The sequence below is a fragment of the Corvus brachyrhynchos genome, unplaced genomic scaffold (genome assembly GCF_000691975.1).
Source record: "Corvus brachyrhynchos isolate BGI_N302 unplaced genomic scaffold, ASM69197v1 scaffold101, whole genome shotgun sequence".
In the NCBI taxonomy this organism is placed as follows: domain Eukaryota; kingdom Metazoa; phylum Chordata; class Aves; order Passeriformes; family Corvidae; genus Corvus; species Corvus brachyrhynchos.
Window position 1 is genome coordinate 2063482 of NW_008237239.1, and position 15424 is coordinate 2078905.

The 15424-nt window shown below is 42.8% G+C and overlaps 1 protein-coding gene across 1 annotated transcript in view; it reads left to right on the forward strand.

Annotated features, from left to right (window-relative positions):
• Positions 1 to 267: 267 nt before the first annotated feature.
• CUNH14orf80 (chromosome unknown C14orf80 homolog) overlaps positions 268 to 15424 on the forward strand; it is a gene marked incomplete at its 5' end in the record, with an annotated part of 67915 nt that continues 52758 nt past the window's right edge. Inside the window, 3 exons of the mRNA XM_017729579.1 lie at positions 268 to 393; positions 915 to 993; positions 6305 to 6507. Of these exons, the coding sequence (XP_017585068.1) occupies positions 268 to 393; positions 915 to 993; positions 6305 to 6507 (408 nt within the window). The remainder of the gene's footprint in view (positions 394 to 914; positions 994 to 6304; positions 6508 to 15424) is intronic.

Here is a 15424-nt window from a genome sequence, read left to right on the forward strand (position 1 = left end):
CCGGCCGCTCCGCCCGGAGACCCCCGCCCGCCCCGCGCCGCCTCCTGCGGGGCACAGGCACAGGGCAGCGGGAAGCGAGCCCCGAGCGGGGCTGGGCCCGGGGACGGGGTCTGGATGGCAGCGCGAGGGGCGCTGAGCCTTGGGACAGGCACCTGCGTGCGGGGCTTCGCTGTGGTCCCGCTTCAGTGTGGGCCCAGCTGACACGTGTTAGGGAGCTCTCAGCAAACTCGCTGCTCTGGGAAGGGTTTTGTCTTGCTGTGGTTTTAACTTAAGGCTTGGTATTTCACCTTGGTCTGCAACACCTTCCAGTGTCACCTGAGGTTTGCTGCCCTTTACTGTACCCCAGCTTGGGTGTTGCTGCTTTGCCTCCGAGGCCTCCAGCTCGCACACAGGGTACCTCCCTTCCTCAGCTATTTTAAGGATTTTACGAGTGTTGACTGAAATTCCAGCTGCAAGAATCACTGAGTTTGTCACCATGCTGTCCTTGCATGGCCAAGAAATGATTCCTAGTTGCAGCTCATTCTGTGCTGCCTCTTGTTTGTGAGTTTTTGACACTGTCATGGTCAGATCTTACCAGTGTTCGAGTGCTTGTTTGGCTACTGGTGAGTTGTGCCATATGTGGTTGTGTCAGAGCACATTTTGGAATCCATGCTCCTCTATACGTGTCTCACTGTAGAAGTGCTGGGTCTTGCTGTACAGCCAGCATTAGCCCTTTTCTTCCTGGGTGCACCTTTCTGTAGATTCTGTGTTCATGCAACAGGTAGTACCTAAACCTACGTAATCAGATGGTGCTGGCTGGATGCAGGTGTGCTGTTCCATGTATGATGTTCAGATATGGGCTTAATTGCCTAATTAAGAGTAAGTAATGTGGCAGATACTTCGCTGATCTCCCGTTCCACCCCTGTCTTTTGCAGAGCCGGGATTTCTGGAGGCTGCTCTATGTGCTTCTGAAACAGATCCACGGGAGCAGGTGGACAGAGTCTGACGCCATAGGTAACGTGGTCAGTCTGGCTGCCTGCAATTTCCATCTGTCCCAGGGAAGGACTGGGACTAGTTTTGTAGCACCTTTTATGTGGCTCCTTGCTCCCTGTCATGAGTGCTCCATTTTGAATACCTGTGCCACCAACGTACTGGGCACCAGGTTTACTGATGAGTAAATGTACTGTGAGGTGGGTTTGCTCCTCTTTGATGTGCTTTGTCCTGGAAACGTGGATGTTTCCCCAGGCTCTTGCATCCCTTTGACATTTTATTGCAGGTAAATCTCTGCAATGATGTTATGCATTCTCAGTATTTGCAAAGACAGTTAGAGGAATAGATTTGGTTTTCCTTTGATTCCTTCTTTTCCTATTCCATGCATGATTCTGTTGGTACTTTTCTATCCAGTCCTGTGTCAGAGCCATGAATTGCAACATGAGGACCATAAAGGCAGTGTTTTGGATTGAAGTTCTAGACAGAACAAGAAATAGAGTGTGTGTGATTATTCTAGGGGGGCTGTGAGTAATGTCTTTATGGACAGGGCCACTACTCCAGAGAGGAGCTTAATGTAGGTTGGCTTCTCACAATAGCAGAAGACTGTTTACGTCTTAAATGTATGTTATTCCAAGTACACCACCAGTCCCCATCTTGTCTCTTGAAATATGCCTATCTAGGGCCTTTTCATTGAGAATTCAATAAAACATGTCTATCTAGGGCCTTTGCATTATATGAGAATTGTATTGTGATTAATCAAGGTCTCCTCATACCAAAACCACTTAAAATTCACTTTTGCCTTTGAAAGCAAAACACCCTAAACAGCACTGTATAAGCCCCTGAGTAGCTGAGAGTTTGCTGGCTCTGTAAATGGAATTAAAAAAGGTTACAAACTGTGGAATGCAGAGCAAAACCAGCATAGTTTTGCTGGTGGTTTTCATTTGGCTGTTTTTATTTTTCCAGTCATCCACAATCTGCTGTATATGGCAAGTCTGTTTATTGACTGTCTCCCACAGCATCGTGGATGTGGTCCTGCACATGTGCAACCTTATTGGATCCTGGCTGCTCCCATACTAATTGCCTGTAGCATTTGGGGATGGAATTTCCAAGTGCATGTGGCAGGTGCTGGCTCTAGAGAGAGCAAACACAGCCTCCACTGCTGTATTGTGAGGTAGCAATGTGTGGTTCTGCTCAGAACTGCTCAGCTGATTTTTAGAAACCTTTTTAGTCACAACTTGGTGATTAAAGCTGAAATTCAGGTTGGAGAGCTGTACTGTTTTTCAAATGACACTAATTACTTTTGCTTGGCAAGTGGATGAGTTGTCTGCTGTGAACACAATCAATATATTACTGCTTTTCTTCTCTGCCCCAGCTCTGGTCTCTTGTGTATTTAATGCAAATGAAATAAGCCTTGGGCATAGGCACTAAATAACTTTCTCAGGTTTGTATAGAATCCTGCTGTACAGTAGAGAATTGAAACAGATTCCTCTAATCCAAGTCGAGTGCCTTAGTCCACAGATCAAGCTTTTCTCTTCTTTGCTCTTTTTGTACAACCTCTTAATTACCTTGGTTAGAGCACGGAGAGCAGCAGTTGCCAGATCCCAGAGGACAGCTGTGAGGACTCCTTTGGTGTAAGGGTTACTGTGTGCATAGAAACGGCTTTCTGGAAAAGAGAAGCCATTCTCCAGTGGCCTTGTATCCTTTATTTTTCCAAAGGAAACACTGATCTTTGGCCGGTTCAGGAATTCCATTGAAGCCTGCCAGTCAGTGGTTAGAAAATTCTGCAACTGGCTCCTGGTTTCTTGTTCTGGGAGAATTTTTTCTTCACACAGTGAAAAGCACTTACTGTAAACTTAGGTGTAAACTGTTTGTAAACTCCAGCCCCTTAAACATGTCACAGCAGTGTGTCTCTGGACAGTGGAGAGTCAGAGTAAGCTGTGTGATAGTACTCCAGGCATAATCTTGCAGATGAAATCATGATTAATGGTTTCATGCTGCTTGTTCATTCTTCATGGAGGCTGATGAATTTGGTTAACAACCTGACAGCCACACCAGGTAGCAGTGCAGTATGCATTTTGATAGTTGGAGGAAACATTTCTTTTCTGGAACTGCTGCTCAGATTTTATAGCATGGGAAAGGGGTCTGGAGCTGCAATATATTTTTGTTTGTTTGACAAAGGTAGCAGAAAATGTTGTTCTGAAGCAGTAGTTTCCCATAATACCACTACCTATGCAGGTGTTTCTTGTCTGAGTGCATGAAGTAATGTATGTGTCTGTTCTTGTACTTGGTTTATAGTTCCTTTCCATTTTAGCCCGCTAGGATAGTCCATAGCCCTTATTTGAATATCATCTTGGAAATCACTCAAAATACGTGTCAGGACTCACAGTGGAAGAGCACAGCCTTGAGTATAGTTCTAAGTGAGCTGAACCCTGAGGTTCCTCCCCAGCTTGGTCTCACTTGCTGAATATACTTTTGTAAATAATAAATGTGAAGATGGAGATTAGTTGGAAGGCCTGTGTAGGTCGTTGTCTATAAATTACCTAATCCTAATGCCATAAGAAGATGTCAAAGAGGTGTCTGAGTGGTGTTATCTTCTATCTGAGTGATGTTTTTTCCTGTCTCTTGGTTTCATGTTCTGGAGCAATCCATCTTGGTCCTGGGTGCTTACATAACCTTTACTGCCATTTATCACTGTTGCCTTTTAAGTAGAGCACTCCAGATGTGAGGAAAATAAAGTGACTTCTCTAAGGTCATGGGAAGGCTCTTTGAGCCCCAGTTCCAGATCCATGCTTTGGCTGCTCACTCCCAGTTCCTGACTGATGCACCAGTTATGCCCTCTCCTGTGAGGGCAGTGTGTTGCAGAGGGAGACATGAAAGAGGGGGAGATAAAGGACCAGAACAGAAACACAGAACACAGAAATTCAGGTGGTGAATTGCCTTGGTGGATCTTGCCTGAGTGATATATCAGAGCAGGGAAATGGTGATTAAAAAAAAAAAAAACACCTGACATGCTCTCCTTTCCGCCACTTTGATATGTGATTTTTAGAGGAGCTCCTTGAACTGCAGATGGCAGCATGGGATGCTTGTTTGCTTTGAAAAAGGAGGAAAGCATGAACTGATCATCCTTCCTTTTGGAGTATTTCTGCCTTTACCTGTTATGGCAGTTCCTTTCTTGACAAGTGCACACAAAAAAAGGACAGGACAACCTGAAAAAAACCCTGCTCATATCAGAATGTTCAAGAGTGATCAAAATAAAATCTGTAATATCTCCATGCTCCTCTTGTGCTTGAGGGATTGGAGTGCACATCTATGGCAGGATTTTTAGCAAGCCATAGGCATTTCTGCCACCATAACGTGGGGAAGGGAAGCTGCTTGTTTCATTCACAGGTTCTGTGGAAAGAGCAAATGGAGTGATTTAGGTCTTTTGCTTTGTAAAAATGCCTAAACTGCATCAAACTGTAGATTCCTCTAGCTCCACCCAGCTGTGACAGCTGTCAAAGTGAATGCCCAAGGGAAAGAAAAGAGCAAATCTAGATGGATGCTTTCATGCGGTGGGGGAATATTCCTTCAGCCTCTAGTAGTTTACATCTCAGACTTTCCAATCCAGAGAGAATACATTTGTGTTTCATAACTTTCCGTGAAGTCCTGTTCTGTAAATCCAGTTCCTCCTTGAGCCTGGGTGACTCTTAAGAGTCCACAGTGTCCCACAGTGAGCAATTTCAGAATTTTGCTGCGTGTGTGAAGAGCATCTCATATTGTGGTTTGACTCACTTGCTTTGATGGCTCACAGTTCTTGTATTGAATGTTGTGCAAATAAATTATCCACTCTTGACCCATTGCACAGCACTCGCGATTTTGAAGAGTTTTGTCATATCCATTCTTGCTCATCTTCTTGTCCTACTTCATTGCTTCTTACAATGCAGCTGTTCTGTAATTGTCCTTTCTCTTTATTTCTTTCTAAATCTTCTGTAGCCTTTGTGGGAGTGAAGAAATAAGGGTCACGGTGGGTATTTGTGTTCTGTTTAGTGTCCTTTCTAGGTTTCTCACATCGAGTTTGCCTTTGGATGCATGTCAGAACCAATTGTGACACTGTCATTAAAAACTTTATCATGTGAGATTGTGTTCCTGAGTCCACTGATCAGTTCCAGGCTCATTCTTATGTCAGTAAAGTTAGGAACGTTTCTTTCTTTGAGCGCGTAATTTTTCATTTTTTCTAAAAATACTTTTATCTGTCATTTTAAAGCATGGGCTCAAGGTTCTGCAGTCCTTCGTGATCTGCCTGCATTCTTTACTACTAATATCACATCAGCAGCAAGTTTTCTGTCAGTGTCACATTGTCTAAGTGTCATTTTGAGTTGTTTGAACAGCAGCTGTTTAGCACAGAGCCCTCATGTGAAACCGCTATTTGTTCCTGCCCTCTGGTTCTTGTCTGCTGGGCACTTGTCATTGATTCAAGGGCTTTTCCTCTCCCTCCACTGCAGTGCCTTGGTTTCTTTGTGCAAGCTGAATCCCAGTGGGAAGTCTAAATGTCTTGAATTGGTTGAATCTTCCTTAATCACTTGCTTCTTGTTGCCTTTGGAGAATTCCAGAAACTTTCTGAGCAGGTCTTCCTTTTACAACTGTTGGTTCTTAGCCAGTATGTGTTGTTTTCATTGTCCTCCTAATTATGTTCTTTATTCTATTTTTGACTTAGGACAGAGCCACGGCTTACTGTGCAGAACCTTTTTTAATAACAACTTTCTCTGTGTTTCCTCAGTATTTTACAGTCCTGCAGTGCCTGTCTTGTAGCTGTCAGGTAACATTTGCTGGTGTGAAGGAATATGGATCAGAGCATTCCTGAGAATTTAACAGCCCATGTGCTGTGCTGCATTATCTCTGCTCTCTGGTGCTCAGAGATTTGCAGCAGGCTGTGAAACTCCTATCTCTAAATTCCTGTTTCGTTCAGGAGTAAAGTGATTCAGAGTGTTTACTAATTCATAGTATGCTTGGTGACTCATAAAAAATGAATAGGTGAATTGGAGTCCTGTTGTAGTGGGGTTGGCTAGTTACCTTTGTTGCCTTTGTTAATTTCCAAGAGGCCATTACTGGTCTTAATCCCAACTTTGAATTTCTTTTTTTCCCTGAGCAGTAGTTCCTGTAATCAGAATGGGGCAGCATAAAGAAGGCTTTTACCCTTTACCTCCTGCCCTTCACCAGTTGTTGATGTAGACTGAGTCCCCACTGTCTTCCTGAGGCTGGATGAAAAATATTACCCTCAGAGGAGGCAGCAGTTTCTGGAACTGAGTGGATAAATGCATTGTGTGCAGTGTGTTATTCTCAATTGTTTTCTTTTCAGATACCCAGATCAGGTTTGTGAAGTCAGCGCTGTGGTACCATGGCTATGACAGGCCACAGCTCCATCAGCTCCCCCCCGATGGCTCCGTGGGAAGTCGGGAACTGCTGTTGGCATTTTCCTGGCTGCTGCACAGACTGGGCCTCTTGGAGCAGCTTCTGGCTCGGAACAGAGTAAAGACTGGGGATGAAACCTCTGTGTGCACGGTGAGCATGGTTGTGTCCTTCCACCTTACCCTGTCCATGAGTCACGTTCTGTGACAGCAGCTGTGTTATCACCAGTGTGTGATGGGTGGTACCTTGACAGGTAAGTGACTTCAGCTTTAAAAAAGTCTTACAGGAGCCAGCATCTGTTTTCTTTCCCTTCTCTAAGCTTTCTATGTGCAGGTCATCTGGGTTCTTTATCAAACTCCCACCCCTGCCTGAATTCCCTGATTTCTATTTCCAGTCTAGGTGAGACCGCTGTGGAGGAGTGCAAGTAAGTGAATGTCTTTAATCTCTCTGCTTCTGAGTTCTGAGCTCCGAGACTGAACCATGAATGGTTCTGCAGGGCAGGCAAACAGGTTAGCAGTGAATGCTGGCTGTGCTGGCACTGGGTAGAGCAAGTAAGGGTAAGGCAAATAATACTTGTTACAAACAACAGGATCTCAGATGGCAGCTACTGCTCTTGAGGTAACTAATGACATTTTAACCTCTTTGAGAGCACAGTGGAGTATGTTTTTTCCATCAGTAAAAAGCTCTTAGTACACAGAAAGTCTTTTCTAAGTAACCATCTTCTAGTCAGACACTCATTACTTATCAGCCTGGTTCAAAATGACAGGCTCACAGAATTTTTTAGTTTTTTTGTAAAGGACACTGTAGGTCAGAAACCCTACCTGCTGATAATCTTGTGATGTCTAAGGCCTGTGGTCTTTCATGACCCCATATATATTTTTCCCTTAGGCTGTAGGCTGCCTGGTTTTCTAGAGCCTTTTTAGGGGACAGCAAAGCAGGAAAACAAAAGTTTGGAAAGCTGCAATGTAAAAACAGAAGGAATACACTTGTACAAATGGAAGACAGTTCAAAGGAAAGAATCCTCTTTGTAACAACATTATAAGCAGTATTTTGAGGAAAGGAGCCACTCTTGCTGCACTACAATTATTTGCTGCACACAAGAGGGAGCACAAGAGGCTGAGCTGTGAGTGGCAGTGCCATGCACTTATGTGAAGGGTGCCTTGAGATTTCAGAAAAAAACACAGTGCTGGAGAACTTTTTACTTCAGACCTCTATTTTACCTTTTACTTGTTTTTCATCTGTGGTGGCAGGTTTTTTTGTGTCATTAATTTCTATTACAAAAGAGTGACAAGTGAAATGTGACATGAATTCAGGGAATGGGGCAGCACCTGTATTATTTTCTCTGAAGGCTTTAAGTTTTGCATTTCCCAAAAAGGGATGAAAGAACTATGATAATACAATGTTATCTCTTACAGCCACACATATTGGTCTGTCTTTCACTGCAATTCTCACCTCCTGTACTTGTGTTTCTCAAAAAGCATGGAATGCATGTTAAATGTTTTTACCCAATAATTGTCCAAAACGGTGTTGGGAAAGGTTTGAGTCTGAAATTTCTTTTTTCAATAGACCAGGCAAAAATTGTATAGACTGGAAGTTGGAGTTAGCTTGTGTACATAAAGCTCATTGTATTAATGGAAACATTTCTTGTATGGCGTTGATCCAGCAGTTTTCATGCTCCAATAAATAGATATTTGCAAGGCAAAAGAAAGAAAAAAGAATGGAGTTACAGCATAACTAGTGGGTTTTGTGATTCTCCATCACAAGAAAGTTAAAACAAATGGAATTTTGAGGGAGAGGTCTTATCTTTTATTTGATCAACCAGGCATTGCAAAACCAATAAATTCAACCTTTAAGAGCCAACCAAATGAAGATCTAGGAATGCACTGGCAAGGATGTAAGGCGGCAATGGTGGATGAGGAGGAGATAGGTGGGTAACACACCTCAATTTGGTCAGTAGATCAGCTCCTTGTAAGCCACTCATGAAAGCCTGTTGTTCGTTTCATAAACCTGTTACAGTTTTTTTGTTGTTAGATACTATTATTTGCTGGCTGTTATTTTGTGAGATAACCATGTGGCAAAGCCTGCTTATCAGCCAGACAGTGTTCAGCAACAGAGCCCCAAAATCTTAGAGAGGGGGAAGGTGAGGTTTTTACTTTGCTACCTGACATCTTGTAAGCTAACACACCAGAGATGTAGTCTCTGCAGTCTTAACTCTTCTATTTAAGTAAAGTGAAGGAAAAAGGTAAAAGAGGAAAAAACCTTCACTCAGGAAAGATCTGTCTCAAAAAATAGAAGAGAGAAAAGGAAATGCTCTTTAAAACAACTGAAATGAAATTCTCGGTTGAGAACTTGAAAAATCTTCCACGGTACGGAATCTTCAGTGATTACAAACAATTGAAAATATTTTCCTGAAGTGGAATGTTGCAAAACAAAAATCCATGAGATAGTATTTGGTTCTGTGCATGGCTGAGATCTCTGCCAAAATGAGCAAAGCATGAAAGCCAGTACTTGCTGGAAAAGTACATCTGTTGGTCTGCTAGTGAGAAGAAACTTGGAGAGAATCCTGACCCTTTGTCTTCATTTAAAAGAGAAGGAGTCTCAATAACCGTAGGCATAGCTGTAGTTCAAACTGATATTCGTGTGGTTTGCTTTTAAAATTTTGTGTGAAATCCACAAAAATGAGCAGGGTTTGTTGTGTGAGAAAAGAGAATGGAGCTAATCCCTAAATTAAGTGTGCAATCATTTATAGATCTAAATTCAGACTATTCTTTCAGCCTAAGTTTGAAACAAAGCCTAAAGCCTGCTAAATTGCTGTTATTATGCCAAATACTCAACATATTAAGGGCCAATTAAATTAATTAATTTCATTTCAGATACCACACTCTGGCCTTTTTTTCCTTTGCAGTTCCTTAGCAACACAGTTTTCTTCCCTGCAAATTGAACACTTCCATCAGCTCTAAGAGATTTTTAGAGGTGCAAGGGTATTCATGACACATGATGGACAAAGAGCTCAAGCTCTGCATGGAATTCTTAATCTTTAGATCCTGAGCTGGGAAAAGCTTCCACAAGCTTACTTCTACATGCCCTTAGATCTTCAGAATCAAAAGTTAAGTGATTCCTGAAATTATAAACTCAAAGATGATGAAAGGTGGTAAGAGGTGGTGCTTAGTGTGGCCAATGTAATCAATACTCACTGTGAGGTGGGTGTAGGTCAGGACAGGCGTGGTTAGTAGCCTGGGGTGCTTCTATGGGTTCTATGACTGCTTTTGTGTGTTAGGTATGTGATTCCTTCAGGGCACCTCTTCTCGTGGCCTCCAGCTCCTACTCTTTGGCAATGGTGCAGTCTCCTGAGCAGGATCCTGGTGCCTGTGGCAGGTTGCCCTGGTGAGCAGGAGTGGAGGATCCTTGTAGCATGTGAAGTTTGTAAACTGGAGGGGGAAACAGTTAAAGGAGCAAACTGTGTTGCTGTGCAGGCAGGAGGAGCAGGAGAAGGAGGAGGGGATCCATGGTAAAGTCTAGAGCTGGGCTGCAGTAGTTCAAGTTTGTTCTCTGAATTTATTGTTCTCATCTGTCAGCAGGTTGGTGACTCCAGAAGCAGTAAGTGAAAGTTCAAACCTTGCATGGGCCAACTCTTTAGAGGAAGTAATCACTAACTCTGTTGGATCTATAAAGACTTAAGTACAATCTGAATTGGAGGCTCACATTGATTTACCAAAGTGTCTGCTTGGGAATTCTCACCTGTTAATTGCTTTAAAGCACTGGGCCAGTAATTGATGGACTTGGTTTTCAAAGGTTTGTGACAGCCCTTGTGGATTTCCATCTCAGATAGGCAGTGTTGTTGTGTCTGTCTCAATGTCTTCTGTTCCTTTGGTGCTCGTGTACAGGCACATTATTCTCAAATGCTGTTCATTGATTCCTATTCACACATAACAAATCCTGGTGTACAAGACACAGCTGAAAACCTGTAGGTGAAACCCTCTCCTTCACTGAACTTGCAAGGCACACCTGGGGAGTTCTCATTGTCTCTGAGAAGCAGGTAATTGATATAAACTTCCCTTTTTAGCACATTCAGTATTTGACTAATTTATATTTACCTTGCTTTTTACATTTTAGTGATACCATCCCAGCTTTCTCCAAATCTGTGATGGTTTGGGCAGGTAATAGCACTACTCTGTGAGCACATATTCTTTCTGTTTCCAGGGAGGAATACTGCCTGTACTGCCTTTATTTCTACAGCTGAAATTAATCTGTGTGCCCTGTGATCTAATTATGTGTGGAGGCTGTTGAGCTTTTTAAATGGGTGTAGTGATGTTATATCCCTCATGATCATCAGGAGATGTCATACAAACACTGGTTCTTGTTTCCACTAATTCCCTCTGTCTGCTTCTGGCCCTCTGAGTGAAATTGGATGCCCCTCCCCTTTTGTGAATTTACAGTAATCAACAAATAGAGCTATTATGTCTCTTATACTTGGAATTCATGCATGTGTCTCTAGCATGCCAAAGTGAACTCAGTTTAATTACTTCTGGTGGGCAAAAATGAAGATAAACATGCCTTCTGACTCTTAGGTTTGCAATTTGATTAATCTCTTGTTTGTCACGGTCTAGTTTGGCTCACTGGCTATTTCCAGTATAGTGTAAGGCTTATGCTTGGTCTAATCTTGTTGAATTGCCTTTCTTTTACAGAAAACTTGACAGTCACTGCTGTTCCATAAACCATGTTATTAGAAGAAAGTGTTAAAGTAGCAGCCAAGCTCGATGTTCCCCCCAGCAGAAAACCAGCAAACCTTTGGCACTAGTTTCAGTGAAAATAAGTTTTCTGCATTTTTTTCCATGTCTTCATCTATTCCAGTGAGGATAGAGGAGGGAATTTTATTAACCTTATTGATTCTGACTCAGAAGCATAATTACTTTCCAGATCTTTATGGGCTATATTAGTCTGTCAGCTTTCATTTTTTGATTTCCTCCCTTACTCCTTGAGCTTACACTTCTATTCTCTTTGTCGTGCTGTCTTCCTAGTAACTCTCACCATTTATGTTTTTGCCCTTTTCTTGCTATTACTGTTGCTGGATTCAGTAGCTGCTAAGGAACACTCTTTTTTTAAAAGCCATCTGTGAAACCTGAACAGAGGGCGCAGGATCCCTGAAGTTTCTCCTGCAGAATTTTCCTCACCTCAGTGTGGCTGACAAGTCTGTTGTAGCATACTTTGAACTTGTAATGGTACCTTTTTCCTGTGCTGCACTGGAGGATGTGTAGTTACCAACATTTGTCTTTGCTTGACACAGTGAATGCACAATTAAGAGGTGTTTGGTTTTTTTTTCAGACAGCATGTCAAAGTAAAACACTCTAAAAGACAAGTCTGAACTGATCAGAAAGGCTTATAATTTATTGAATCTGCTGTGTCTCTGGTAATGTCTGAATTGCAAAATTTCTTGAACCTGACATTACAGCTGATGTGTTCTGGATGGGGTTCAGCAACAGGCACTGGAGTCACTTGAGCTATGTGAGGAGAAGATGATGAGGACTGGCCTGCTAGTAGGAAGGTTTACCATGGTCATTCTGGTACTCTGCTGAAATGCAGCATAGGGAGCTCCTTCCCTGGCAGTTGGTGAAACAGAGGGATTTTAAGATGTTTCAGGGCCTCTCCTGCCCTCCAGTGACAGGGAGCAGCCAGTACCTGTGGTATGTCCTGATTATCTTTGCAGCCTTTTGATTTAAATGTGGTCAACCTCTGCTTTGGTGTCCCACTGTAAGCGACCTGGGTTTAACTCACGTGGGAGGATCCTTTGAAATAAAGCACTTTTCTCTCAGGAGGACTTCTCGTGTATGAAGAGGGGCCTGGCAGGCTCCTACCCATGGCAGAGCTCTGCCTCCTCTCTCCTGGAGGGCAGGTGCTGTTTCCCCTGTTTTCCTCTAGCTCCAGGTGTGCTGTTGCTGTAGGGAGCTACATCTTTATCCAGGGCTGCCTCTCTTGCCACAGTGGAGCAAATGGCCGTGGGCAAGGGGAGCTGCAGCTGCAGGCAGAGGAGAAGCCCTGCAAGGCTTTATCTGTGTATTGCATTTCATGAGCCCTGCAGAACGCTGTGCTCTCCCAGTTAAGGTCTACCCTGTCATGTGTTGGTCTTAGTATATTTAGTTTCCGTGTTTTGTCTGAATATGTAATGCAGTGAGCATTGGGATTTTAATGTTCTTTTAAAGCCTTGCAGCTCCAAAGATTAGGCAGTGCTGCCAAGCTCTTTTAAAGGCATAGTGCTTTTGCTGTATTGCAGAGCTGTTAAAGAACCTCCCAAATGAGTGAGGAGGGATGGGATAAAGAACTCACTTGCTCTAGTGCCTCAGGCCTGTGGCTACTGCCAGATAGGCTTGTTTGAACAAGGCAGGCATGGGTAAGAGCTGTGTTCACATTTTCTGTCTTCCCTCAGCACCTTCTCTTTTTCACTCTTTGCCAAGAGTAAGCTCTTGGGAGTGCTGTTGTGAGTAGTAATTTTTACAAAAGGCATTGAAACTTAAAAGCTAAAAAGCCTTGCGGAAACACAGGACTTTGTTTTTTTTTTTATTTTAATGGCTGAATGCGACGTGAGCGTAACTTTGATGTTGTGAGCACCTATGTTTGTGGAAAACTTGCTCTTCCATGCAAATATCTGGAGATTTAATTGGTATGTGCACCATGTGGGAGTGGGTTTTTACACCATCTATCTTTCCCTGCATAAATCTAATCTGGATCCAGCCTTGTCTAGGAGGAAATCCAATTAGTGTTGTTTATGGTGCTATTAATGAAAATAGTGCTGTCCCTTTCTCATTCATCTGTTCAGATTGTTCCTTTTCACATTTTCCCCTCCTGCAGATAGATATATGGCTGTATTAATTAAGAAAGCATGTCTGATGCTGTTATTTCTGGCTATGGTGTTTAATTAAAAAAAAAAACCAACTACTTCTGTTTAAAGATGTGTAATTACAGAAGTTAACATATGTTATGTCACATCAAAACCATTGTCTGAATTATGAGCAGTTCGGAATGAGCACTCAGTAAAAGCTGCAGAAGCACTTCATTGGCTTGATTTTTGTGATTGCCTTGCCTTTCCTGAGCCCTGCAGTGAGGATCTAAATATGCTCCTACCCACCTTTGTGGTATCAGGTTGCGTGCTTAGTGTATTTAAGATCTGAGTGGTAACGGAGTAAATATTCTCTGTCTAGACCCAGAGTAACTCCAGTGCAGGTGAGGAGTGGGCTGGGAGTGGGCATTGGAGGTTTCAGCTGGCAGTTGCTTTGTATTGCTCTGCTCAAGGATTAGTGTCAGGGAGCTGACCTAGTGCATCTATCCATGGGTTAAACGTCTTATCCATGTTCCAGCAGTCTTGTTTCTCCATGGGTAGTGTGAACAGCAAATTGTTTGCTGGCTGTCCAGGTGTGGAAGCAGAGAGCTGGTGCTTGGGGGGATTTGGAAGATGCCTGGGAAAAGCCACAGCTTGCTGGGGATGCATTGGAGGTGGCTGGGGTCTGTCCTGGACCGACAGGTGGCAGCTCATAGTCAGAAAAGAGCATCTCTGGGGGAGCCAGCCCTGCCATCGCCTTGTTTTCCAGAAGTGCAGGCAGCACAACCTTTTTTTTTCCATTGCCTGTATAGGGCACAGCAAATTTATTAAGGTAAGAATTTATAAGCCTTAAAGATTCCTGTATCAGTAGGAATAGTATAGAAAATCTAGATTAAGTTGCACAGCAGAGGGTTTCCTCTGCAGTCCTGCTTATGGCGTATCGCCAGATCTGCAAGGAGTTCTGCATTAAATCAGTTTTTGGAGTTTGTGTAATTCAAGGTGTATGAACAGAGCAAGATTAACTCCATACCAAGTCACTAAAATCCTCAAATAGAGCAAGTCATGGAAAAAATGCTCCCTTCTCATGTCTGCAAACACACTGATGCCTGTGTTGTTCTTTGATAAAGTATTTATATGATGAAGTATTTCTTTAATTTATCTCCATCCACTGTTGGTACACCTGCTCTCTGATTTCTGATCATACGGGATTGCTTTGTATTTCAAACCAAAAAGAACAGCTTCATTTCTGCTGTTGAAGTTGAAACTTCATAATCTTTAATTTCTCTCTGAGCATGTCGCATACAAGTTGTTTCCTCAGATGTATGGAATGTGACAGAAAATTGATATAGCACCATGTCTTTTTTCACACCCTCCTTTCTCCCACCCCTTATTCTTTTCCTCTGACTACTTCCATATCTGATGGCTTTTTTCAGTTCACTGTATTTCGTGACTCTGACTTGTCTGCTCAGAACAATTCTGACAGGAGGACATTGGCAGTGTTGGGTTTTTTTGATGCACTTGCTGCATTGTCTAACCACAAGTCCATTCACACTTTTGGGAATGATCCGGCACCTGTTTTTGTAATTTGACTTGAAATAGCATGGGATGGAATGTTTAGGGCAAAACTTGTGTGTTAAAGACTGAATTCTAGGCTGCCTTGCAAAAATTGTTAAATACATGCTTTTGGGACTAATCATATTTAGGTCTGACTAAGGTGTGTTTATGAGGCCTGAGGTGTGTTTATGAGCCTGGGGTAGGTTTTGCAGTTTGTGAGCTACCTTAGGTGGGACTGTGATGGGTGGTGTCCTGGAATGTGTAGCTGTTATGGGGCTGAGCTGTTTATTTTTCCGGGATCTTTTACCCCGGGAGAGCTGGTTCTGCTGAAGTGTGGGCAGGATGATAGTTCAGAAATTGGCTTGGAGAGAGCTCGTGTAAATATATGCTTGTCACTTTGATCAGGTTTGTGCTTTCTTTTCTTAGTCTTGCCAATAAGTGGATACTGAAATGTTCTAGCAGCAGCTTTTAGGATAGAAAACTCCTTTGGGGTGAGTTATGGTGGCATTGAGGGGCTTCATTCTATCTTCTACTTAATCAGTCTTCTTAAGTTACACTGATCAGGAGTGCTCTGGCAGATCCACATCACCCAGTTTGACAAGACCGTCTCAGGTATCACTGATGCCATGATGATTTTTTTTGCCTTTTCTTTTATACCCCTGTTATACCTTTTTTACCACTTCTGTATTCTTAGTGCTTTTTCCC